The sequence below is a fragment of the Gopherus flavomarginatus genome, chromosome 1 (assembly GCF_025201925.1).
Source record: "Gopherus flavomarginatus isolate rGopFla2 chromosome 1, rGopFla2.mat.asm, whole genome shotgun sequence".
Taxonomy (NCBI): domain Eukaryota; kingdom Metazoa; phylum Chordata; order Testudines; family Testudinidae; genus Gopherus; species Gopherus flavomarginatus.
In genome coordinates, this window is record NC_066617.1 from 166,983,337 (window position 1) to 167,010,701 (window position 27,365).

At 38.9% G+C, this 27,365-nt stretch overlaps 1 protein-coding gene across 2 annotated transcripts in view; it reads left to right on the forward strand.

Annotated features, from left to right (window-relative positions):
- The window catches only part of TBC1D23 (TBC1 domain family member 23), a 50,573-nt gene that overhangs the window by 14,373 nt on the left and 8,835 nt on the right, over nucleotides 1-27,365 (forward strand). The window contains exons 4-15 of one of the 2 annotated variants that reach the window (XM_050958248.1): nucleotides 4,021-4,225; nucleotides 9,295-9,418; nucleotides 13,342-13,466; nucleotides 13,573-13,619; nucleotides 14,749-14,852; nucleotides 15,541-15,663; nucleotides 16,709-16,801; nucleotides 20,596-20,766; nucleotides 22,638-22,680; nucleotides 23,491-23,600; nucleotides 24,826-24,968; nucleotides 26,249-26,293. In XM_050958248.1, the coding sequence (XP_050814205.1) occupies nucleotides 4,021-4,225; nucleotides 9,295-9,418; nucleotides 13,342-13,466; nucleotides 13,573-13,619; nucleotides 14,749-14,852; nucleotides 15,541-15,663; nucleotides 16,709-16,801; nucleotides 20,596-20,766; nucleotides 22,638-22,680; nucleotides 23,491-23,600; nucleotides 24,826-24,968; nucleotides 26,249-26,293 (1,333 nt within the window). The remainder of the gene's footprint in view (nucleotides 1-4,020; nucleotides 4,226-9,294; nucleotides 9,419-13,341; nucleotides 13,467-13,572; nucleotides 13,620-14,748; nucleotides 14,853-15,540; nucleotides 15,664-16,708; nucleotides 16,802-20,595; nucleotides 20,767-22,637; nucleotides 22,681-23,490; nucleotides 23,601-24,825; nucleotides 24,969-26,248; nucleotides 26,294-27,365) is intronic. The other variant, XM_050958253.1, reaches the window with a different exon arrangement.

Genomic DNA, 27,365 nt, shown 5'->3' on the forward strand with positions numbered 1-27,365 from the left:
ACAGAATAATAATTGAATATCTCCGATGTGCAAGCAGAACTTAATCTTTGAAAGGAAGACACGAAGGAAGTGCAAAGTATATCTATTATGTAATAAACAGCATAATCCAAAGGAAAAAGGGCTGTGATTGAGACTGTGGAAAAATATAAATGACCATTTTCAGAAAAGTTGGTCTATTGCATTTGATGTTTATTATATAATGCCCTTCATGTTTTGAACTTTGGGATGAGTTGCCAGCTTATGCCAAAGGGCGACACAGTACCTCCTAACACCATGATAAAACATTGATTCACTACTGACTCTGGGGTTCATTTAATCATCAATACCACTTCCTACTATCCAATAATAGTTTTTAAACTGTTTTTGTATTTATATAGTAGCTATTGAGAAGAAAAAGCTGTTCCCTATGTGAATTCCTCTTCCCTTTTTCACTTCTGAAAAAAAAATCACTTAAGTAAATAGAAAAAAAAAAATCTAAAACCCCACTATTAATAATATTAAGTTACCTTCCTTTTCAGGAGTACAGTAAAATGGCACAATCAATTTTAATGTTGTATTGGACTGTGGCACGTTATATCTGTAAAGTCACTATTCTTTGTGGTTCCCCCACCCCCCTACTTTTTCTCAGTCAGGCCAAAATAAAACTTTTATACAACTAGTTTTGTGACTGTACCAAAGTAATTAATCTAATTAATGTAACAGTGTTAAGGTTTTATCTAAGACTTGCTTTTAAAGCAGGATTAAAAATCCTCTGTTTCACACTTTAGTGAAGGTATTACATCTGCAAATTTATACAACACTTCAGATGACACTTGCATTTTCTTTTATATATTATCAAAATATTTATCAACTTTGGCGAAGGAACCCTTTTTAAATGCTTCCTTTGTAGATAATTTTTACCATCAGTTATGGGTCTTGGGGTCCCTGTGGCACAATAAGTTGTCACTACAAACTTCATCTGGACACACTTATAATATAACATCTTAAGTATAGGTTGCCTTTCAATTTTTTTAAATTAAACACAGTCAGTCATTCCCCCTTTTTTGTCATTACCCATTTCAGCTACATGAAGAGAGATGATTGAACTGGGGTGGTGTTGGGGAGAAGAGGAATGTGAAAAATCTTTTTTAAGTAAAAATAAGATTTTTATTTAAAATGGATTTTTATTCACTTTTTTAATAAAATAAACCTGTTCAAAATTTAACTTTTATTTGTGACAACCTGTGTTAAGATCTAGACTTACTATAAGCAAGTAAAATATTTAAAATTAAAAATATACTGAATCAATGAGCTGTCCTTATAAATTGTAAATAGAATAAATGTAAAAACATTTAGAGGTCAAGCTTTACAAATAGGTTGTGATGTCAAGTTCTTTAAGTATCATTTTCACTCTTCACAGTGGAGTGAATGCTGGTATTTTTTTCCAAATATCAATACTTTCAGTCTCTGCAGGAGAGCTTTGCAGAAATACTTTTTCACTTTATGTATGCAACTAATTTCAGGTAATGTTCAATAAAAAATTATTTTAAAATGCTGTTTTTTCACATTTTTAATTGAATTTGAATCCGGCTTTGGAGCTGTGCTCTGGCTCTGCTCCAGCTCCAGGCAAAAACCTGCAGCTCCACTGCTCCAGAGCTGCTCTGCACTACAGCTCTGGGCTCCACTCCAAAGCCCTGATTTGAATTTCCATTCAAATGCATCTTAACACAAATCATGAATACAAATTTAATTACCTTGTAAATAAGAAATACATTTTCTAACAAGGAAAACTTGAAAATCTCAATAAATATGCTAAGCTACATATTTGCTGAAATAAATGGGTATAGTTATAATATATCCCTCCTGATTAGCAAAAATTACCACATCTAGTTTAAAAGCTTTATTTAGTTGTAAATAATCAAATCAATATGTTTTAATGGTTATACCAGGGTTTCTCAAACAGGGGTTGCCGCTTCTGTAGGGAAAGCCCCTAGCGGGCCAGGCCCTGGTATGTTTACCTGCCCCGTCCGCAGGTCCGGCCGATCGCGGCGTCCACTGGCCACAGATCACTGCTCTGGGCCAATGGGAGCTGCTGAAAGCAGCGCAGGCCGAGGGATGTACTGGCCAAACTGGAATAAAAGAGAGGCATTTAGCACATTTTAAATCTACCTCTGTGTTTCATGTAGGCTAGAAAATCCAGTCTCATCTGTTCCCACTTCATTATGATATCCCAGCTTGCTTTGTACATTTAGGCCAATGCCTTTTTCTTAAAACTAGGGCTGTCGATTAATCACAGTTAACTCAAAAATATTAATCGCACTGTTAGGCAATAGAATACCAACTGAAATTTATTAAATATTTTGAATGTTTTTTCTACATTTTCACATATAGCTATTTCAATTACAACACAGAATTCAAAGTGTACAGTGCTCATTTTATATTATTTTTATTACAAATATTTGCACTGTAAAATGATAAACAAAAGAAATGGTATTTTTCAATTCACCTCATACAAGTGCTGAAGTGCAATCTCTTTATCATGAAAGTGCAACTTACAAGTGTAGGGTTTTTTGTTACATAACTGCACTGAAAAAACAAAACAGCGTAAAACTTTAGAGTCTACAATTGTAGTCCACTCAGTCCTACTTCTTGTTCAGCTAATCATTAAAGAAGTAAGTTTGTTTACATTTACGGGAGATAATGCTACCCGCTTCTTAATTACAATGTCACCTGAAAGTGAGAACAGGCATTCGCATGGCACTGTTGTAACCGGCGACACAAGATATTTATTTATGTGCAGATGCGCTGAAGATTCATGTGCCTGTTCATGCTTCGGCCATCATTCTAGAGGACATGCTTCCATGCTTATGACTCTTGTTAAAAAAATAAGGCATTAATTAAATTTGTGACTGAATTCCTTAGGAGAGAATTGTATGTCTCCTGCTCTGTTTTACCCACATTATGCCATATATTTCATGTTATAGTAGTCTGACAATGATCCAGCACATCTTATTACTTTTAAGAACACTTTTGTTGCAAATTTGACAAAATGCAAAGATATCAATGTGAAATTTCTAAAGATAGCTACTGCTCTCAACCCAAGATTTAAGAATCTGAAGTTTCTTCCAAAATCTGCAAGGAATGAGGTGTGGAGCATGCTTCCAGAAGTCTTACAAGAGCAACGCTCTGATGCGGAAACTGCAGAACCCGAACCACCAAAAAAGAAAATCAACCTCCTGCTGATGGCATCTGACAACTCATTATGATGAAAATGAATATGCATCGGTCTACACTGCATTGGATGGTTATCAAGCAGAACCCATAATCAGCATGGGCGCATGTCCTCTGGAATGGTGGTTGAAGCATGAAGGGCCATATGAATCTTTAGTGCATCTGGCATGTAAATATCTTGCGACACTGGCTACAACAGTGCCATGCAAATGCCTGTTCTCACTTTCAGGTGACATTGTAAAAAAGAAGCAGGCAGCATTATCTTCTGCAAATGTAAACAAACTTGTTTGTCTGAGCAGTTGGGTGAACAAGAAGTAGGACTTGTAGGCTCTAAAGTTTTACTTTGTTTTATGTTCGAATGCAGTTATTTTTTGTACATAATTATACATTTTGTAAGTTAAACTTTCATAATAAAGAAATTGCACTACAGTACTTGTGTTAGTATTTTTCAATTCACCTATTTCTTTTGTATTCTACAGTGCAAATATTTGTAATAAAAAACAAAGTAAGCACTGTACACTTTGTAGTCTGTGTTGTAATTGAAATCAGTATATTTGAAAATGTAGAAAACATCCAAAAATATTTGAATAAATGGTATTCTATTATTGTGTAACAGCATGATTAATCGCAATTAATTTTTTTTAATCGCTTGACAACCCTACTTAAAACCTGTTTTCACACCATCACTTAAAAACCTGATTCAAACTAATGTATCTGCAGTCAGTTACAGTTCTGTATGTGGGTGTAACTGCCATATGAAACTATTCCATAACTGCCTCTGAAGTATTTGTTATACTTTTCTATTTCCAGAACAGCTGTCAGTGCCAGAAGAAGAGAAGTCAGTATTACTTTTGGATATTGAATCCGTTACTACCTTTTACTGTAAATCGCGTAATGTTAAATACAGTTCCTGCCTCAGTTGGATACATCTACTGAAGCCACTGGTGCATCTTCGAATTCCACGCAGTGATTTGTATAACTGCTTTTATGCTATCATGAACAAGTACATTCCTAGGTAAAATGTGTGTGCGCACATGTATGTGAGAGAGAGAGAGAGAGAAAACGAACTACTGTTGCTGGCATCGAATGTGTACATTTTTCAGAACTAGTTTCTCAAAAGACACATTATGGTGGTTTTGGCAATTGGTATAGAGGTTTCTGCAGTAATAAAGGAGTAACATTATTTATAGCAAAACTACCACATTCCCTCAGATTATTGTAAAATTGGAGGTGTACATGAAAATGTAACTAATCTAAATGCTACAGACGTTAGATATGATTCCAGAAAATGACTGCCGAAGTTTTCATGATTTAACTAATTCACATGTAACTGGCACACATTCCCTAAACCTTTTAAAAAACACATCACCTCATGCAATATCAGAAGTACTTGTTTAGAAACTGTTCTGCCTATATGTTCTGTAAGCTGAACTTTCTCTTCCCTTATTAGCATTTTGCATATCTATGATGCCTGCCTTCCAGTGACGTCAAAGCACTTCACAAACACTAAGTTTCTCAACATCCCCATAAAGGAGGTAGATACTATTGTCCCCATGTTATGGGTGGGTAAACTGAGGCACAGAAAGGTCTGATTTCCCAAGCTACACAGTAGGTAATCAGCAATTTGGAAATAAAACTCAGGAATCCTGAAGCAGCACCTGCTGCTTTAACCACTACATTTACTCCCTCATATTAATATTATTATTATTTGTACTACAGTAGTGCCTGTAGACTCCAAATGTGCAAAGTGCTGTACATGTACATACTAATGGACAGTCTCAGCTCAAAGATCTTAGTCTAGATGAGACAAAGGGTGTGAGAGGAAGTATTATCCCCATTTTACAAATGAGAAATGAAGAGATTTAAATAATTTGGCCAACATTTCACAGGCAATCTGTAGCAGTTGGGAGCAGAACCCAGATCTTTTGTGTTCAAGTCCAGTGTCTTAACCATAGGACTATCCTTATACTTTTTACACTCTGTCTCTCTCTCTCAGGGTACGTCTCCACTACGAGATTAGTCCGATTTTACATAAACCGGTTTTGTAAAACAGATTGTGTAAAGTCGAATGCACGCTGCCACACTAAGCGCATTAATTCGGCGGTGTGCGTCCATGGTCCGAGGCTAGCGTTGATTTCCGGAGCGTTGCACTGTGGGTAGATATTCTGTAGCTATCCCATAGTTCCTGCAGTCTGCCCTGCCCCTTGGAATTCTGGGTTGAGATCCCAGTGCCTGATGGGGCAAAAATCATTGTCGTGGGTGGTTCTGGGTAAATGTCGTAATTCATTCCTTCCTCCAGGAAAACAACGGCAGACAATCATTTCGCTCCCTTTTTCCCTGGATTGCCCTGGCAGATGCCATAGCACGGCAACCATGGAGCCCATTCAGCTTTTTTTTTTACTGTTGCCGTATGTATACTGGATGCTGCTGACAGAGGCGATACTGCAGCGCTACACAGCAGCATTCATTTGCTTTTGCATGATAGCAGAGACAGTTATCATTCATTCTGTACCGTCTGCTGCCATTGTAAATTGGCAGTAAGATGACGGTTATCTGTCGTTCTGTACTGTCTGCTGCTATCATGGATGCCCCTGGCTGAGGTCAGCCAGGGGCGCAAAGGCAAAACTGGGAATGACTCCCTGAGTCAATCCCTCCTATATGGTTTCTACAAATAGTCAGTCCTGCCTAGAATATGGGGCAAGTGTACTAGAGAACCAGTGTATCAGAGAGCACAGCTGCTCCATGTCAGATCCCGCAGAAATGATGAGCTACATGCCATTCATGGGGAGTGCCCCTGCAACAACCCCACCCGTTGCTTCCCTCAACCTTCCTGGACTACCGTGGCAGTGTCCCCCCCCATTTGTGTCATGAAGTTATAAAGAATGCAGGAATAAGAAACATTGACTTGTTAGTGAGATAAAATGAGGGGGAGGCAGCCTCCCGGTGCTATGACAGTCCAGGCAGAACATTCAGAGGTGCGGGGGACAGGAACCCAGCATCCCGCTGCTATGATAGTCCAGGCAGTACAGAATCTTTTCTTTACACAGGAAAGGGAGGGGGCTGATGGAGCTCATCCCCCAGTTGCTATGATGAGAACGATTACCAGCCATTCTGTACCATCTACTGGGAATGACCGGGAATCATTCCTATTTTTACCCAGGCACCCCCGGCCAGCCTCATCTGAGGCCAGCCAGGAGCACTCACGGGCTGATGGTGACGATGGATAGCAGTCATATTGTACCGTCTGCCACCGGGGAGGGGAGAAGAGCGGATACTGCTGCAGCATCGCGTCTACCACCAGCATTCAGTAGACATAGGGTGACATTGAAAAAAGTCAAGAAACGATTTCTTTCCCTTTTCTTTCATGTGGTGGGGGGAGGGAGTAAATTGACGAGCTATACCCTGAACCACACTGGACAATGTGTTTGAACCTACAGGCACTGGGAGCTCAGCCAAGAATGCAAATACTTTTCGGAGACTGCTGTGGACTGTGGGATAGCTGGAGTCCTCAGTACCCCCTCCCTCCCTCCATGAGCATACATTTGATTCTTTGGCTTTCCGTTATGCTTGTCACGCAGCACTGTGTAGCCTGGAGATTTTTTTCAAACGCTTTGGCATTTCGTATTCTGTAACGGAGCTCTGATAGAACAGATTTGTTTCCCCATACAGCGATCAGATCCAGTATCTCCCATACGGTCCATGCTGGAGCTCTTTTTGGATTTGGGACTGCATCGCCACCCGTGCTGATCAGAGCTCCACGCGGGGCTTTTCCTGTTTACCTGGCCACTGCATCCGAGTTCAGATTGCTGTCCAGAGCGGTCACAGTGGTGCACTGTGGGATACCGCCCGGAGGCCAATACCGTCTATTTGCGGCCACACTAACCCTAATCCAATATGTTAATACCGATTTTAGCGCTACTCCTCTCGTTGGGGAGGAGTACAGAAACCAATTTAAAGAGCCCTTTATATCGATATAAAGGGCCTCTTAGTGTGGACGGGTGCACCATTAAATCGGTTTAACGCTGCTAAAATCAGTTTAAACGCGTAGCGTAGACCAGGCCTCACTCTCTCTCCTCTCAAAGACAATAGGATTTCTTGTTAATAATTTACCTGTTGCTGATACTTACCTGAAATCCTAATTGTAGGCAGGTTGTTTGAACAGCACATTGACATCAGGTGGGGATATGTGCAGAAAGAGCGGATGAACTCGTAAACCATAGCCAGTTTCTCTTGAAAAGAGCTTATTTAACAAAGCAAGGGAAGAAAGACACAATGTATAAAATTAATAGAATTGTTCTTAAAGAGAGAATGATTTTCAAACCTTTGCTACATGTGATACCTGTAAGGAAGTTCTCTTCTCACCCGTAGCTAGCTATATTTCCCTCCTTATCCTGTCGAATAATAATGATTCGAGTAGCTGGACAGAGTAAATTAACTGCTTGCATGAAAATTTCAAGCAATTAATATTGACACATCTGTTTTTAGTAAAGGGTTATTTCTTTACTCCTCACCAGGAGGAAATGAAAACCGATGAGCACACATTTATCACATCATGCAAAGATAGGAATTAGCACAAAATGTGTGTTACTGTATGATCTGAAATAGTAATAAACAACCTAGAATGTTGGTGAATGGTTGATAGTAGAGTCTACAGATTTCCTATCTTCATTTGATAATGCTGGCAGGTGTTAGGTTGAGAATTCTGTTTTCCCATGCTAACATTCCCTCTTGTGAGGGGTGAAAACCAGTTTCCTCTTCAGGTGGTCAGCTCTCTTCTTTCTTTGGCTAGAGAGTGATACTTAAATCAGCATCTCGAACACTTTTTTTTCTTTTTGTATCATTCTGCCTTTTCACCCCTCCAGTGAGTGAGGAGGTAGGTATTTGAACTCGCTGCTCTTGAAAGGCAGTGAGATGCATTTCAATTAGAGCAGCGGTTCTCAAAATTTTGTGCTAGTGACCCCTTTCACATAGCAAACCTCTGAGTGCGACCCCCCCTTATAAATTAAAAATACTTTATATATTTAACACTATATTATAAATGCTGGAGGCAAAGCGAGGTTTAGGGTGGAAGTTGACAGCTCACGACCCCCCCCATGTAATAACCTTGTGACCCTCTGTGGAGGGGCCACCCCCAGTTTGAAAACCCCCTGAACTAGACATCTGGACAGACCACTACAGGATTGATTGAGCTGGTAAGTAGTAGGGAGCAATTTGTTCAGCAGAGCAATTTAAGAAAAATCCTACTATGTCTGAAATGGAGGTTTTATTACAATCTTAAGCTGAAACTCAGAGAAACTAGTTCTCTAAATTCTGAAAGTTTTGAGTCCATTTTGAATATTGGTAGCTGGTAAAGTGTGAGTGTCTTGAACTCTTCTATTAACCATTCAGATTGAAATTAATTTTTGAGACTAAATTGTTATGCAAAAAATAATGGAATGTCTTTCTTCAGTTTGTTACCATTACACCATTAATTGAATGGGAAAGCAGAAATATTTTAATAACTAAAATAACACGTTAAATTGGTGGAATGTTTCACTTGAAACTTCAACATACAGTAATAGAATTGCCCACATAAGACACACTCAAGTGAACTATATTGATTGGGATTTAACGTACAAGAAAGATCTGTCTTTACTGTCTTCCAAATTTATTTTGTCCTACTCCATACCATAATTTGCCTCTCTTCCCTTCCCACTAGTTGCTTAATGTGAAATTTTTATTCAGGTGTACATGGAGATGTTTTAAAATCACTTTGGTCAGTTCTATTAGAATAGTTAACAATTTTCTCTGTTTAGATTGAGGCACACTCCTGCCCAAAGTGCCTTTCACAAAAGAATGTTTAAACTTTATTTTGATATTTAAATGTAGTGGCTTAAATTGTTAAAAAATTTTAAAGTATTTGTTAATTCTCCACACCATCTGATTAGCTTTGATGTGGCCACTTGTATGAGTGAAGGGATTACAAGTTTCCTCTTAGTACACAGGAAGTTATATTTTCTTCTTAGCTAAAAATTGCCAATATAAGTCTAATGACTGGGGTATTAGGGTGTTTTCATAAACATTGTCTTGCTACTTGCTTTTTAGGGATTGTTTCCAGAAGGGGAGACCATTTCATCTATTTAGGCTTCTCCTCCAGTATCATGAGCCTGAACTCTGCTCCTTTCTTGATACTAAGAAGATGACACCGGACTCGTATGCACTCAACTGGGTAATAAAGTGAAAGTAGGAAAACATAATGAAAAATAAATTTCTGTAGAAACTTTTAAGTACAGACTGCTGAGCTATGGAATAGTGTAAAAGGAATTTGGAGGTTTTTTTTTTAATCACTTCCAAAGTGTTCTGAAATAGAGGAAGAACACATGCTATGTTTTTTAGTGTGTCACTTTTATAGTATCTAGCCTTTCCATTCCAAATAGAAGGTGAGATCTTGTAAACATTAGATCCTTACTGTAGAAATAAAACCTAAGCTATGGATACTAGGGATTGGAAGTGGTTCATATTAAGTATGAGTGGCAATGTCTGAATTGACTGCTACTTCCAAGAGGTGGTTAAATAGTACTGCATACCACTTCCCCACATCAATACCGGATTTACAATGGCACCACTGGTGCCAGGCCCATGGTCGAAAGGGGCCTCGGCCAGCTCTTTCCACCCCCCACTCCCCTCCCCGCTCTCTCCTGTGGGATTAGAAGCTTTATGCTGCTGGCTGCTGCGGCTCCATGGCAGCCTCTGTTGGCAGCAGCCTGGCTCCTCCCTCGCATACTATGTTCCCGATTTTTTTTTTTTTTAAATGGCACGCTGCGGGTCCCGGCTGCCGATGATCCTGCTGGTGACTTGGGATTCTGTTCACTCAGCCGGCAGCGGGCTGAGCAAGGCCAGCAGTGGGCCAGCTCCTGCCAGTCAGGATCCCGACCTCCATCCCTGCTCAGCCCACTGATGATCTGGGGTTCCGACTGCCGGCCCCGCTCAGCCTCCTGCTGGCCTGGGTGAACGGCAGGAGACTGAGCGGAGTCGCCAGCTGGTACCCCAGCTGGCAGCTGAGTGAATGGAATCCCAGGCCAGCAGCAGGCTCAGCGGTGGCTGGGACCCGCAGCCTGCCATTAAAAAAAAAAAAAAAAAAGAGAGAGAAAAAAACAGCTTGTGTGCCACCTTTGGCACATGTGCTGTAGGTTGAGGACCCCTGTTCTAGTGTATACTTTAGTTTATGGTAATTTTCACTATACGCAATTTTCCTCTTACGCGTTGACCTTAGAACCTAACCCCTGCATAAGATGTGACTCCACTGTATTCATTTTTGAAAATTTATAGTAAGCGATGCTCGGGGGGGGGGGCACAAGGCGGAAGTTTCATCTAGGGTGCAAAATATCCTTGCATCGGCCCTGGATACTGTGGCAGCTGATCCCCACAGTCTCCATCCTACTTGGGCAGTACAGGAGACATGGCCCTGCCCACTAGCTCCTCTCCACTCCCTAATCCACTCATCACTTGCCTCCCCCCCCCCCCTTTAAGGCTTAGCCCTCTTACTTTTAAAAATGATTGCTTGCCCCTCTCCCTCCCTCAGGTTTTTCTGGCAGCCTTGTTGCCAGGTATCCAGTTTTAGACTGGAAACTCCAGTAGAAAACGGGACCTGAGTGTCCGGTTAGCAGTGCTGACTGGAAACTAAATGTCCAGTTATAGGAGTAACCACATTAGTCTCCGCTCCTTCCACTCCCAACACCCATACCAGAGGGCTGGAAGAGAACCTGTCCTGCTGCTGTGGGAGGAGCGGCAGCTCAGTGCAGAGAGAGACAAAGAGAATGGACTAGAACCTGGTAGGTTCCTGCTCTGTGTGGACAGGGGTTGGGGAGATCCTGTTTACCCCCTCCCCTGCACTGCTGTGCTTGCAGTTTACCCTGACCCCTCCCTTGCTCCAGAGATCAACCCTAGCTTCTGCCCCACTGTGCTTTTACCCTTGGCCCCTTTTACAATCATTCCTCGGGGGGGGGCCCACAAATATGTTTGGTGCCGGGCCCACAAAAAGTTAGTCCGACCCTGCCCCACATATTCAGTTGTTTTGCGTATGCACATCAGTTCAGAGATTATGGATTACAATAGGGCTAACTCCGTTTATAAATTCAAGTTATTGTTGTCTGTTTTTTTTAAATTCGTCCCTCACGTAACTAAAATATTTGAATTGACAGAACTAATACTAAAATAATTCTTTACAGGATTGCAGCCCATGACCGTGTATTACTGTCTCTTAAAGAACTGGCTCCCCCCCCACACCTTTAATTTGCTAATTAATATGACCTGGCACTTGTTTTGTAGTCACACATCATATTGAAGTCAACGTGAACGTGCATCAAAAGACTGCAAGATCAAACTCGAGAGTAGTGTAGGAAATCCAAAACTTTGTTTCTGGGACAATTTTCTTAAATTATATTTTGCAAGAGAAGTCTGTAAAATGTATATATAGTAAAGACACTGGTGGTAAACCATGAAACATACACCCTGACTGCTAGGATTTATTTTCGCATTCTTGGGCTCTACCAAGTTTTTCAAAGGTTCATCACTTCAAGCTAGAGGAATAAAAAGCCATAAAACTGGATATAAAATAGCTCCTCTTTTAATTAGAGCTTTCTGTGCTGCTACCAACTTAATACTAAACTGCAGCAGGTAAAATCTGATATTCATATACACACACAAATAAATAAAATGTAGCTTTGGCCAGTCAACATCTAAAGCAGCAGTCATGTTTGGCTGTAGTCTGTCTAGTATATCTGTATATTACTCCCTAGTGCAAGTATGTTTCAATAACTATTATATAAAAACTGTCAAAATCAAATTTTAGGGGGAAAAACACATTTTAGCTCGGTGTTTTTTCCTTGGCTCCTTCAGAATTGTTGTTGCACTCAATATCCTACTTGTAGCTGTACTAGCTAAGAGGCTACTCTTAGATTTTCACTTTATTTTAAGAGGCTAAACTAGGATGACTTCTCTTTCTAAGGTCACTATATTTTGAGGGATTAGGAGTCGGGACTCAAACACACAAAAGTTTGTAAGAAATACCATTTATCTCTGTCAGTGCACCATTGTCCTTGAAAGAGAGACCATTTTCAGCACAGCTGACTGAAAATTGTTCAAACCTTCTGGCCCTTATTACAATAGCAAATTGGGAGGTGTTAAATGCTCTCAAGATAGCTTTTAAAAGTAGGTGAAGTGCTATTGAAAGCCATGACAGTAGCCATCCCATCTGGGGCACAGCAGAAGGCTCAGCAAGCCCCTAAATCAGCCATGTACTATGCCGTTCAGTTAAGTATCATTACAAATGTTGTCGCATGGAAGGAAATTCACAGCTTGTTTTCTTTCATCCACTTTCTGTGTAGTGGAAAGGATGCATTTTTTAAAAGTGTATGTGCCCAAATATTACTTTTTTTATAATGGTGATAAAACACTCCATTCCTGGCAGACTCAGTTGTCAGCCTAATGATTTAAAACTTAGGAGGTGTGTCTCACTGTCAAACTCACGTGTGGCCCTCTTTAAGTTGAAGTCTGGTTCAGCTGTGAAAAGTGGCCATGAAAAATGGCACCACCTTAGTAAGTATTCACTGTTTCACAGTGTGTATTCAAAGTCATGTCTGCTTGCTTTACTGACTAGAATAAATTCTGTCACTACTTTTTGTTAAGATTAGCCCTGCAGAGCCAACAAAACAGTAGGGAATTAATTCTGTTATGACTTACGCTTCATCAGAATTATTAACTAAGTTAAATTTCAAAACCTGTATTGCTGAGGCAGATGAGCCAGAAATAAGCCCAGCCAAACTTTCAGATCACAAGTTAAGTTTGCAGGGCTGGCAGTAAAAAAAGCAAAAAAAAAAACACACACACACACAAACAAACAAAAAAACCCCTTCAGCTGTGAAGTGAGCATACGTAAAAATAGAGAAACCATCTGGATACCCACTATGCAACTTTTTCAAAAGTAATTTTTAAGAGTAGAAATACCCTTCAGTGCACAGTGCAAATGTACAATTTCAAGTGACTTCAATGTTTTTCTTTTAGCTAGCTTGTCTATCTGTTTGCAGTATTGTAGTCCTGCTAAAGTTGTTCCTGACTCTTTGCTTTCTTTCACGCTATTCCCCAACTTTTCAGCTTGGAAGCCTCTTTTCATATTACTGCTCAGCTGAAGTCACTCAGGCAATATGGGATGGATACCTACAACAAGCAGATCCATTTTTTATTTATTTCTTAATGTTAATCATCCTTGTCAATGCAAAGTGAGTACACAGTTGTTAATACGAATTCGTTGGTCTCACATCTTTGTCCATAGTTGGTGTTTATTTTTACTGACTTAATCCATACTTGTGTTTCTACTATTTTCAGAGATGTTATTTTACAACAAGAATCAGACAGCAGAGAAGAAATGATAAGTATGTACTGCTCTTGTAATGCTGCTGCCAAAATAATCTTCCCCATTTGCCAGTCTGATCCACCACTCCCTCAGCAAATCCCCTCGCTAGCTGTTTCTTTTCATAACGTTCCTGATTGTCACCTTCAAATCTCTGCATTGCAACACTGTTTCTGCCCGTATTGTGCTTTCATTTCTTCCTTCGCTCCCCCGTCACCTTATGCATCCTACCCATTCTTTTCTTGCATTACCCTTTCCTTCTCCCACACTTGGCAGCGTGCCTTTTTCATGTGCTTGAAACAACCTCTCTATACATGATCCAGTCCCCTCATTACCTCTTTCTCTCAGATGCTGTATTACCCATTTTTGTGTTTGTTCTTTCCCTCTTGTCTTCATTTATATGAATTAGACTGTAGGCTCCTTGGGTAGGGATCTCATCTATTATATTTCTGAAGTTGGGTTCACATCAATGAAAATGCTGGTCCATGAACTATTAAATCTTAAAAAAAAAAGCCAAAACACTGTTTGTTTAATAAATGCAGTAATACACAATAAAGTTGTTTTGGTTTTTTTGCCATATTGGCATACACTGGTGAGTTGCACCCTTTCATCATGATGGATGGATAAGTGTCCAATAGTCACTCAGAGTTTTTGGTGCTTTCCCTGGATCCCTGAGCGCTCTCTTTACTAGATGAAGTATTGAATGAGGGTTAAACTCTAAATTTAGATAGAAATGCATTCAACATGAGCAATTCTGAGTTGAAACTCAAACATCTAGCAAATAACATGCATGTGTGTGGTGTGTTTCTGAGGTTCAGAAACAATTAAGGGGGTAACAAATATTTCCTGCATTTTCTGGCTCCACCAATCTGTAACTAATGAGATTTGTCCCATCCCATCACTCAACAATAGAGGCAGCTTAGGATGCCAGCGCTATATTCACAAATCTACTGGAAAATACCACATATTTTGAATATATAACTTCCAAAACAACTATGTTCCTGAATGAGAGGGTAAATTAATATGCAAGTTAGTTGAAAAAATTGTGTTGTGCTCTGTTAAAGAAAGTATATTTTACTGTTTGAAAAGGCCACATGCAATGTTTTATTTAAATGTTTTAAGTATTAATTTCCATATGTTGCATGTTACAGGATTCCTAGAAACTTCCCCCGCCAGTTTGGATATAGAAGATATAGAAGACCTTTTCTCTTTGGCACAATACTATTATAGTAAAACTCCAGCTTCTTTCAGAAAGGTAATAGCCAAGCAGTTGAGGAAATTACTTTATAACTTGGTGATTTTTTTGAACACTGAGCAATTCAGACAGGCCAAACTGAGACAGTGGTTCTCTGGCAGGGATCAGATTGCAATCTTGGATGGGATTTTGAGAAAGTGAGCAGAAAAAGCTATTGAGATGAAGGATAAATAGGACTCTTAGTATAGTGTATAGTCCTGCACTTCCTACTGTCACAAGTAGTCCCACTGACTCCAGTGCAACTAATAACTTGTAACTAGTATTCATGACTTGTGGCTTACTTGTGCTTTCTTCTGAGCATGGTGTACAGATGTTTTGTGGTAGACAAGTAATGGGGATAATCAAAGGGGCAGGATTTCCTCAACACCAACTTCTGTTTGCTGAGATGGAAAAAAAATTTTTTTTTAAACCATGTTGACACAACCGTAGAGATATTGGTCTGTCAAACTATTATTTTGACAAACTTGAATGAAAGGGAACTCTGGCTGTTTTATTGGTTTTCAGAAATTCTCTGATAGAAAAACTTATGTGATCAAGATATGGTTGACTCTTACTTTTAACTTGTCTATAGAGTCCAACGTACACCTGTAACATTGTAGAAGTAACAATCTTAGATTGGAGTCTATTTTTTTTAAAGTAAAAATAACTGCAATTAATGTTCAAGGTATTTTGTGTCTTACCATAATAGAACAACCACAGTCTCTTTGGCAGCAGCTTGTTGGGACTCAAGGATGATGACGCAGACTTGAGCCAAGCTCTCTGTCTAGCAGTTTCAGTATCTGAGATTCTTCAAGCAAATCAGCAACAAGGGGTCAGTAACTAGATGTACTACATTACCGTTTTCCAAAAAGAGAGGCAAAATCTTTTATTTCCCCATTTAGGTGAAATCTTTTCCAGGAGCTGAAAATACAAGTTACTGTTTGCTAATTTAGAAATAATTTCAGGCCTTGAGATTCTAGCTTCTTTGTAAAGGCTTTCCTGGTCACAGTGCAGCCTTGCTATGAGAGGCAATGATATTTTCCCCTCCCAAAAATAGCAAGCCTTTCATGGGAAGTGAGGAGCCTAGTGTGACATTCCCTTAATTTGATTTCCTGAAATAGGGATGCAGACTTAAAAACAACCAAACAAAACACACACTTGTGTGCACACATGATATTCCTGTGGAAGATCAACTGTGACTAAAATACTGCTAAAAGAGAATCCTGCCTTTGGGTTGTGAAGTGTTAATTTGTGCTAAGGATCTAAGTATTTGTGTAATAGTTTGTAAGACAAATATACTAGCATGCAGAGACTTTATTCTCAATATTTTAGTATAATACATGGATAATGTTGTAGCTTGATGTAAGCCCAGTGTTTTGTCTTTTAAAAGGTACCTATCTTTTTAATAAAAGCTTTCTGGCCTCAATTCAGTAAAGCATTGAACATATGCTTACATTTATCCCTTTTGAACTAAGCACTTAATCACATGCTTAGCTTTAATTTAATGTTGGTTCTCACTGTGCATTGTTGTGTGCTATTAAGTAGGGGCTGCATTTCTTCCCAGTGATAGGTAAAATGATTTCATTGTGCATATAGCACTTGGAGTCTGTTGGAAATGAAAACTGCTATATTAATGTAAGATCACTGTTAGGACATTCTTGGTGTTATTGCTATACTGCTCTAGCTGGGCGCTCCCACACTGAACATAGCTTTTTGGGTAACTAGTAAGTCACATCAGGAGACCCATCCTTATAGCATAGGAGTTCTTACTAAAACGTGTTTGCATAACAAGTCCATTTGAATGGTATGACTTTCCCATTTAAATATTTTAAACTTTAAATTAGTAAATCGCAACAGGTAAAATGTTTTTCTTTCAGGAAGGAGTAAGGTTCTTTGTAGTGGATTGTCGTCCTGCGGAACAATACAATGCTGGGCATTTATCAACAGCATTTCACCTTGACTCAGACTTGGTTAGTATGCTTTATGTTTTCAACAAAAGCTATTCTTTAACTTCCTTAGTTAAAACAAAACTGAGAGAGATGTGTCTAGTTTCACAAACCACTGGTTCTCAAATTCTTGTCAGTGGAGCACTGGGTGGTGGGCTTCAGTTTATACTCTCATGTTTCAGAAGTGAGCTTTTTCTAAAAGTCCTAGAGTTTTTTTTGTTTTTGTTTTTTGTTTTGTTTTGTTTTTTAAGTTTCCACCCATTTTGCCCCAGATATTTTCCCCTGAAATGTTATGTTGGCAAATAGTATTCTTTAAAACTTAGTGTATATTTTATTTAAAACTAAATGTGTATTTACATTGTTGAGTTTACTGCTGGTATCAGCCATCTTGCTGACAAATTTAATCTTTTGTGACGCCAGGAGAAAGCCAACATAAGCAAAATCCTGGTGTCACAGGTGTCACAAAATTTCATCATGCTTGGATGAGAACTCAAAATAATTGAGTAGGTGTCACTCTTCTTTGTCAGTACAAAAGCAAGACCACATTGTGGCTTTATGGGGCACTGTGCTGCTGGCTCTCGTGGCGCTGTGAGAGAAGCTGAAATGTTAAACTGAGATCCTGTTAACTTCATTACAGATCCCACTGGAATTACTGTTCAAGTATGGATGTGAACTCTTTTTACACATTTTTGTCTTCTTGAAATTGTGTCTGCCATTTCAGTTGGGTGCCATAACATTATTCGCTTATTGTCTTAAACTGTCTTGAAGTGCAGCTTTTTCACCTCAGCGATGGCTGTTTTTTGTTGCTCAGTGAAGTGAATACCATAAATGTAGCTCAAAAAGTGCTTTTTGATCATTGTTCATTCTGATCACAGAAGTGGGTGACTAGGCAACGAAATGGTAGATGAAATGTAATGTTGCTATGTGCAAAGTAACGTACATTGGCAAACTATCCCAACTATACATACAAAATGATAGGATCTGAACTAGTGTTACCACTCAAGAAAGAGATCTTAGAGTGATCACGGATAGTTCTTCGAAAACATTTGCTCAATATGCAGCAAGAGTCAAAAAAGCTAACAATGTTAGGAACCATTAGGAAAAGGATAGATAATGAAACAGAAAATATCATAATGCCACTATATAAATCCATGATATGCCCACACCTTGAATACTGTGTGCAGTTCTGGTCTCCCCATCTCAAAAAAGATATGTTAGCATTGGAAAAAGTACAAGGAAGAGCAGCAAAAATGATTAGGGGTATGGAACAGCATCCAAACAAGGAGAGATTAAAAAGACTGATACTGTTTAGCTTAGAAAAGAGACGACTTAGTGGGCATATGATAGTGGCCTCTAAAATCATGAAGGCTGTGGAGAAAGAGCATAGGGAGGTGTTTACCCCTTTGCATAGCACAAGAATCAGGAGTCACCCAATTATATTTATAGGCCGCAGGTTTAAAACAAACATAAGGAAATACTTCTTCACTCAGTGCACAGTCAGTCTGTGGAACTTTTGGGATGTTGTGAAGGCCAAAATTATGAATGGGTTCAAAAAAGAATTAGATTAATTCATGGAAGATAGGTCTATCAGGGGCTATTAGCCAAGACGGTCAGGGACACAACCCCATACTCTGTATGTTCCTAAACCTCTGACTGCCAGAAGCTGGGACTGAATGACAGAAGATGCATCATTCAATAATTGTTCTGTTCTGTTCTGTTCATTCCCTTTAAAGCTTCTGGCACTGGCCACTTTAGGAAGACAAGATACTAGATGGCCCACTAGTCTGACCCCTGTATGGCTGTTCTTATGTTATGAGTGAAAGTTTTAATGTCTTTCACTTATATCACTAGTTTTCATGTTTCTGTAATATTGTTTTAATAATCAGAAGACAGTTAATACTGAATATTTAAATACAATTAATGTCTGTATAGTTAAGTTATTTTTGCAAGTAAACCAATATTTATGAAGGAAAGAAATTTACATATTTTCCTCTTGATGCTTGTGGATAATAACTCCATTAGCCTTAATGGAATGTTTCTGTTCATTGAGGTAGAAATAGGCCCCTTTAACTGCTTAATGTTATAGAATAATATGTTTTATTAATCAAAATTATGTTCTTCAAACTGCTGTCCTCCCTTTTCAATGTATTGGACATATTAAAATTGTCAGGCATTTAAATTAGATATAAACTGGGATTAATTGCTGCAGTTTTACGGTTGACGGGCTATAATTGCCCTTACTTGAATAAATAAGACAAACTATCATATAACTGATGAAAACACATTCAATTAATAAAAATAACCTGTTGCAGTTTTATTTGTGTGTGTGGGGGGGTACATTGTGGAGGATTTAATGTAAGAAGCAGTATGTTCAAACAATTGCACATTGAAAAAAAAAGCTATTTAGGTAACCTTAATGCATTTTATTCACATGTACCACGTACAGTACTTGCACCGAGGGAGTAAGCATTTGACTCTATGTAATGGCTTTAATGGCAGGAAGTAGTGGGGTTTAACCAGTAATTAATAATTACAGCATTTGGCTGTAAGAGGATCCTGGTTCTAATTTGGGTTGAACTATTGACTTGCTGTGTCACCTTGGGCAAGATGTTAGATCTTTGTGCTTCATTATTCAGTCCAACTAGAAAACTGGACTTGAAAAAAAAATAAAAAATCTTAAAATCTGTTGTGTAAGCTGAATTTTTCTAATGGTCTTAATTAAGTTTCTCTTCTTAAGCCCCTGCCCCTTGAGGGGGGAGAAAAGTGTCATTGGGTTTGGGAAGTCCACTTTTCTTTCCCTTTTTGACAGGCTGCTCATGATGGTGTTGGTATGATAAATCTGGCCTATAAGGTATTCTGGTCTGCTGTCTAGAGGCTAACACAGTTTTAGCTTTTGAAGTGTACTGAGAACCCTTTCATCCATCTGGATATCTTAAACCTGCCGGTTTGTTTCAGGAGCTCAGACAGTTATGAGGTGTTACACAAGTAGTCCTTCCCTACATCTCTCATCTCTTCTTGTCACATCTCCCTCGCCCCTCTCTGCTCTTCAGGTACCAATGTAAAAGCAACTCAGAAATGCCTAAAATAGAGCTCAGCCTTGCTGTCCAATTTGTGTCCTTCTTAAACTCCTATTTTTTGTGTCTTTTTGTACATCATCCCACAGGCATGGAAAATCCTCCTGATTCCAGCTTGCTACCTTACCACCTTTTCATTCAAGTCCTCCTTTAAAAAAGAAGAGTATGTCTACATTACCCGCCGGATTGGCGGGTAGTGATTGATCTATCTGGGATCGATGTATTGCGTCTCGTCTAGACGTGATAAATCGATCCCCGAACGCGCTCCCCGTCAACTCCGGTACTCCACCAGGGTGAGAGGTGGAAGTGGAGTCGACAGGGGAGCTGCGGCTGTCGATCCCTTGCTGCGAGGACGCAAAGTAAGTCAATCTAAGTCGATCTAAGATACGTCAACTTCAGCAATGCTATTCTCGTAGCTGAAGTTGCATATCTTAGATCAATTCCCCCCCTCTCCCCCTAGGGTAGACCAGGCCGAAGACTCATTTTTTCTACTGTGTCAATAAGAATTGAGTTGTTAAAAGTCAAGAGTATTCTGAGGTTTTTTTCTCAAAAAGTTTTCTGTGTGTGTCTTTGTTAGCTAATATGACCTCTGGGACACACTGTCTTTAATTTCCCTTGTAAAGTGCTGAGCACACAGTGCTTAGCGAATAACAAATAAATGAGAGCCCTGATGTCTTTTTGTGTGTGTGTGCTTACAAGTTTTATGCAAAGTAAATAGTTAACATTGTTTATTTTATTCTGTAGATGCTCCAGAACCCATCAGAGTTTGCACAGTCTGTAAAATCCTTGTTAGAAGCACAGAAGCAATCCATTGAGTCTGGCTCCATAGCTAGTGGGGAGCACCTCTGTTTCATGGGAAGTGGCAGGGAAGAGGAGGACATGTATATGAACATGGTGTTGGCACACTTTTTACAGGTACAACTGGGATATTGGAATTATTGTTTGAACAACTGAAGAATTACGTTCTTTCACACATCAGTAAAAAGTGACAAAATAGACTTTCTTTACACATTAACTGTTCTTATAACTACACATGTTTTGAGCAGTTATTTAATGACAACCAGAATTAGTTGTTCACTTCAACCCAGATCTTGCCTTCCTTTAAACAAATACACAGTAGAGGATCTTGGCATCAGGAAAATTCTGCAAGGGTGCACTTGCACAGTTCTCTCCATATTATTCTATGGCACGGTAAGATTCATTCTTGCCCTTCCCTCCTGCTCTTTCTCCTCCTCCCCTGAGAAGATGCAGGAATCAGGCCTCCAGATACTTGGGATCCATCAGAGAGCTAGGGACGTAGATATGGAAGTGTTATGCCTTCACCTGGTTTGACTTAGCCCTCCAGGATCCCTGGCTTAACTGGAACCACACTGTCAGAGTCCCTTCTCTACAGTCTGCTTCTAGGCTCTTATAAGGATTAGTCTCGTATCTCAAGAAGCTCTGGAGGAAAGTTTAATGCAGTCTGAAGTTGAAGTATCTTACCCGAGCATTCCCCATAGAAATCCTCCAGAGCTATTGCCACCAGTTCTGTGATTTCACAGCTACCATGGAGCCAATCTGTAGAGATTCAGATAAGCGATTGGGGTTTTTTTTTATAATGATATGGTTTGGAATAGCATTTAGGGATTATAAATTCGTGTTGCAATAATGCTTCAGAATGGCTGTAACTGTACCATCTCCAGTTCTCTGTAAAAGCTGTGCATCATGGGCCCCACTATGGTCATTCATACTTTCATTACATTCTGGCTAGAATTATTGTAATTAATTCATACTTAATTTTCTTTTTATTTGATTCAGAAGCTGCCACAATTACAAAATTTTGCTCCTGTAAAGAACGTTTGTAATGCTAGCCTTTTGCAGTCTGCCATGAATTCAATTCAAAGTGTAGCTGATGGCATCTTCAGAAATCAAATTCCAAGGGAAATGACTTCTCTCTGCTACATCTCTCCAAAACTATTACAACTGAATACATACTGATCTTAATTTCTTTTGGTGTCTTAGAGGAGTGCCAAATGGAAGGTTTTTCCACTCGTCAGTTCACTTTACCAATTTTTACTTCTCTTTATACCAGCTTTTCTTTTTGGATTTTTCCTCCACCTCATCCCCCGTTGTTGGTGAGTGTGTCTGACTTTTCTAGGCCATCCCCTTTTTAATGTAGGTATTGTTTTAATTTGTAGAGTGACTTAGATTCTTGAAGATGGAATTTACACAAGCTGAGATGTAATAAATATATTTTTAAAAAGCTTTTCAGAACCATGCCATTAGCTAAAAATAAAATAATGATTGGCCTTCATGGAGTCAGTTATGCATTGTGATAGCTGTGAAAACCATATATGGTGCATACTGGGGCATTACAATGAAGAACAGGGACCTGACTGCAACTTTGTGATGTGGAGGAAAGTCAAAAGGCAAGCAACAAAAATATGTATAATCTGGTACTTGCAGCATGCTTCTCTGCAGAATCAGGGCCTGAGTATCCCAAACAGTAAACACCCACACGTGCTTAACTTTACTCCATGAGTAGTCTCATTGGTTTCAGTAAGAGTATTCCAGTGATTAAAGGTAAGCCCATGTACAAGCTTGTGCAGGAATAAGGCATTAGACCATAACTTTATCACTCTCATTTTTAAAAATAAGACTTCCTTGGTTCAAAGAAACTCCAAATTTATCAAGTAAAGTATGCTGCACGTATGTCACACCCTTAGAGTCGGGACCTATTTTTCTGCCTTAAGTCTGAAAATCCGTGAGTGTCACAAATATGATTTCCAGTGTTTTTTTTGTTGCAGAAAAACAAGGAATATGTAAGCATTGCCAAAGGCGGATTCATGGGTAAGCTTTTGATTTAATAATGCCCTTTTACATTCACTCTTGGCCTGACAAAGCTTTGAATGTGTTTTTTAATGCTGTTAGGATTACTGTTGGTAGTTGTTTGGCAATCAGTTAAATGGATGGCAAACAGTTTATTCACTAGCTTTTTGTCATGTGCTGTTTGAACACTGTGCAATTGCATGTTCATTCTTAATTAGCTTTACGATTGTCACAGTGTATCCTGAATTCTGAATTAATCATGAATGGCAGGGAAGCTTCCCTCCCAAGCTTTATCCTCCCTAGTGTTGTTTCTATGTATGTTAAAACAGCTACAATGTTTCCTAATAATACTTGTTAACAGTGCTGTAGTTTTTCACTACTTTGTTTTCTTAAACATCAGTAACTAGGTTCCCAATGCAGCAATTTACAGTGCATGGGCAGACCACAATTGAAGTCAGTGAGGCTCTGCGTGAGTGTAGGGGTCCACTCGTGCTAAATTATAGGATCAGGAACTAATAGCTTCTACTTTGACTAATAGCACTATTTTGACATGCTCTCCATCTGTTCAAAAATGAAGCTGCCAATTATTTCCTGGTGCTTCTATGTTTTACATAATGTTTTTTCTATCTTTTATTTCATTACAATACGCTTGTGTAGAGGCTCTGTAGTATTGAAAGGAGAAAGCAGTAGCAGGAGTAGCATTTGAACGTATCTGGGTTTTTGTAAATCATCTAGAGTAAATGTTGACATCAGCAGTCTGAAGTGAGACATGATCAAATGACTCATTCAAATGTGGCTCCGAACTTTTTTTAAAAATGCCCTTTCTAACAGCACTCCAGCAGCACTTAGCAGACATCAATGTGGAAGGACCTGAAAATGGATATGGCCACTGGATTGCTAGTACCTCAGGCTCGAGAAGTAGCATAAACTCCTCTGTTGATGTAAGTGTATTTATAGATCAGGCTGTACATTTGAAAATGACAAGAAGTAGTGATTTTTGTGTGTGCGTATTCCGTAGTGCCTTTCTATTCTATAAACTCAAAGTGCATGTTTTTATTAATTTAGGCCCCAGTCTTACAGTTGGATCTGTGTGGAGATTGTTGCGCTTGTGTGGCACCTGTATATATCTGATAGAAGGATCCGAGCCATAATTTATTGCTCTGTCCAATAGATGTAGATAAGATGGGTCCTAGATGGCCTAAATCTACCCTTCTCTTACCTCAAGTCTACCCTGCGGAATGTATTGCTACAGATTATAATTGTTCTTAGCTGTATATTTAATTGCAGATAACTCTTATATCCTGCTGGAAGTAGCCAGAAGTCATCTTGTCTTAGAAGAGAGAATCTTTACAGGAAATCTCACATTGTTTGCATTTCAATAAAATATATGGAATAGATACCATTCTTAGATCTTCCTCATTTTGGGGTATATACAATACATAAGGCTGAACATGGGATGATGATAAATCCTTTTGGAATTTCAAGAAATCTTCCCAAAGATGTAGAAGAACTCAACCAGTTATTTACCAAGTCAGTGGCTGGTCCTTCCAAAACTGTTTCATAATCCCACATCAGGTCTATTACATATCTAATGCCACTTATTTGAGAAAGAGAAGTTGTTCAGGTCTAATGGGTTAGTGAAAGCCAGTAGCAACATGACTTCAGCATGAGGTTGACCAGCCATCTCCAAGAAATGGTGCACTGGGAGGCTAAATTCCCCTTTATATATGCATCTGAGGGATCCATAGGGTATGGGAGCTACTTTCATGGCACCTCTAATTCCTTCCTTCCTTGGAATATTCCAAGAAACTTCCCTGAATCTTCTGTGCCCCTTCTAGTGGTAGGTAGAATATGGCTTTTAATTTTTATATATATTTACATTTTTACATGGTTAGAACTGTTTCCTCTCAGTAGATTTTCAGAGCATGGTTCTAAGTAATGGGGCTTGATAGCTTATTTTTTAAATGGTCTTTACTTTAGTCCTGTATGTCTGCCGTTCTTTTTAAATCCTGTTTCCACGATAAACAATATTAATTGTCTATAGAACTTTCCTGTAAACAGTAGCATGTGATTGTGCTCAGTATGTGGTAGCTTTCCATTCTTAACAAATTACTGATAGTAAAAGTGTTGTGTTACAATAAATTCTTAGAGCACTTACTTTTACAGGGTGATTCTCCTAATGGTTCAAGTGATGGAAAAGGAGTCAAGTCCTTGGTAAATAAAATGACTGTTGCTTTGAAGACTAAATCTGTGAATGTGAAAGAAAAAGTTATTAGTTTTATTGAAAATACATCAACTCCTGTGGACAGGTGGGTTATTTATATGTGATTGTGATTATCAGTGATGAATGCCTCCCCATTTCAACTGGATGTTTTTGCAAGTATGAAGATTAGACTAAATAATAAGCATCAAGAGACGATAGCTTTCAGTTTATCACCCTTTGAGTGTGTTTTATTTGTCTACTCTCCCCCCCCCCCCTTTTTTTTGGAATTTCCTTCACCAGCATTTGCAATATATCATCGTCTTAAAACTTGACTAGGTTGCTTGCTCATAATTTCAAGGCCAGTATCTGCACCCTCATCTCTGGATGATATTTCAGCAAACTGCCACTATATCACTAGACAGGTTTTTTTGTTGTAAACTTATTAAAGGCATTTAGAATGGGTTTTTCAAAGGTGTTTGTTAGACTCCCATTGACTTCAGTATGAGCAGAGTTAAATCAACACTGAATACTCTTGAAAATCCCACCCTAAATCTCTATCTTAAAGAATTTTGCTCATTTCACATGCATTTGCTTAAAGGGGAGGAGCTGAAACAAAGAGAAATATAAAAAGTGCTTGTCCTGACTTCGTGGCTTGAACTCAGAACTGAGATCCATGAACTCCTGGATTCTAAGCACAGTTCTGACATAGACTTCCCCTTTCAGCTAGAGAGGTTTTAAGAGTCTTGTTTTCCCAACAATAAAACAGAACCTGTTGTGAAATCAATATTCCTGTGACAGTTTTAGTTTTAAAGTAGAAGATCTGTTTTCTAAATATTTATTGTGACTAAGTCTAAATTTGGTAGCCTATTTTACAACTCTTCTTAAAAATTACTGTAAGTCTTAATAGTTGCAAGGTTGCGAAAGATGGATGCTACTGAGTACCCTTTACAGCACTGAGATATATTTACTTGTTAGTGGGGCTCAGGATGGCTGCTATAGTGAACAATGGTTCTCAAATCCTCACCTGCTTAATTTTTAGTTCAACTAAAAGGGTTGTTTACAGCTTGGTTTCTCTGTTCCAATGATGCAAATACCACTTACTTCTGCCCTAAACTATGCTGTATCTTGTAATAAAAATACCCTTTTGTTTCTGTTGCACCAAGCATTCAAATAAGATTCATATATAAATCACATCTAATGTAGAAATGCCTCTTCAAAAGAATTTCTTCTAAGCTTCCTGTGGTCCCTGGCTAGGTCTGCTGAAATATTGTTGGGTTTGAGGATATGTAGGGGAAAATTGCTGATACAGAGCACTCATTTTTTTTATACTAGGTTTTTTATTTTTTGTAATTATTTTGTTCTGTCCTCTGCCCCAATTTGCTATAGAATGTCTTTCAATCTTCCCTGGCCAGACAGAGCAAGCATGGAGCGGTAAGCCAATGAGTAGACCAATCTGACTAAAAACACCTTTGTCCTTTTTGGCTTGACTTCACAATGTAAGCATTGGTCACACTGACATCTCTGAAATTCTGTATATCAACTTTAAAAAGCTATGCTTTGCATCAAAGTGTTAACTTTTTCAAGTGCTATTCTGCAGGTAGGGGAAGAAAAGGGCGATATTTGCAGTGCTTGCTTATTCTCTTGGCTTTTATTCAGTCTTTAAATTTCCTTCCTTTTTATTTTAAATGTTTTGTTGTTTTTTTTTTTTTAGATCAATTCACTTCAGTTTTTATTAATTATTTGTTGTAGGGAAAAGTGGCAGAAGCCTTTATTTAGCAGGCTTCGATTTTGAGTTTCAGAAGGAGAGACTTCAGCTTCAAAGGAGACCTATTACAAGCTGTTCAAAAAGTGTCTTTAGAGCTCAGGATGGTCTAAGACTGTTAAAGTTCTCTTGGAATTTTGTGAGCAAATTTAAAAGTACTGCATAGTGGGTGAGGTAATATCTTATTGCACCAACTTCTGTTGGTGAGCGAGACGAGCTTTTGAGCTTTCACAGAACTTCAGGTTAGCTGGAAATCTTCTCTCTCTCACCAACAGAAGTTGGTCCAATAAAAAATATTACCTCACCCCACCTTCTCTCTCTAATGTCTGGGGACTGACATGTCTACAACAATACTGCGTACTCCAAGCACATTCTTAGCATGTGGTGATGGAATATGCTAGTCAGAATGGAGATGCTCACACTGGGGGACCAGCAAACAGAGCCAGAAAAACAGGCATACCTCTCAACTGTCCCTTGTTTCATTCCTAGAGTTAACTGTGTTCCACACAAATTTAGTATCCTTTCACTTTTAATGTTAAAATTATTTACATCAGAAATAATCATGAAACTGCGGTTATAAAAAGTTACTTATGTGAAACAAAGGAATCCACAGTATTTCCTGCCCAAAAAATACTTTGGTCTCCCTAATTTTTGAGTCTTTTGTCACACAGTGCATCCCACATTTGAGTCTTGGCAGGTTGTGCTGTATGGAAGTGGGTGCTGAAAAAGTCAGATTTAAAA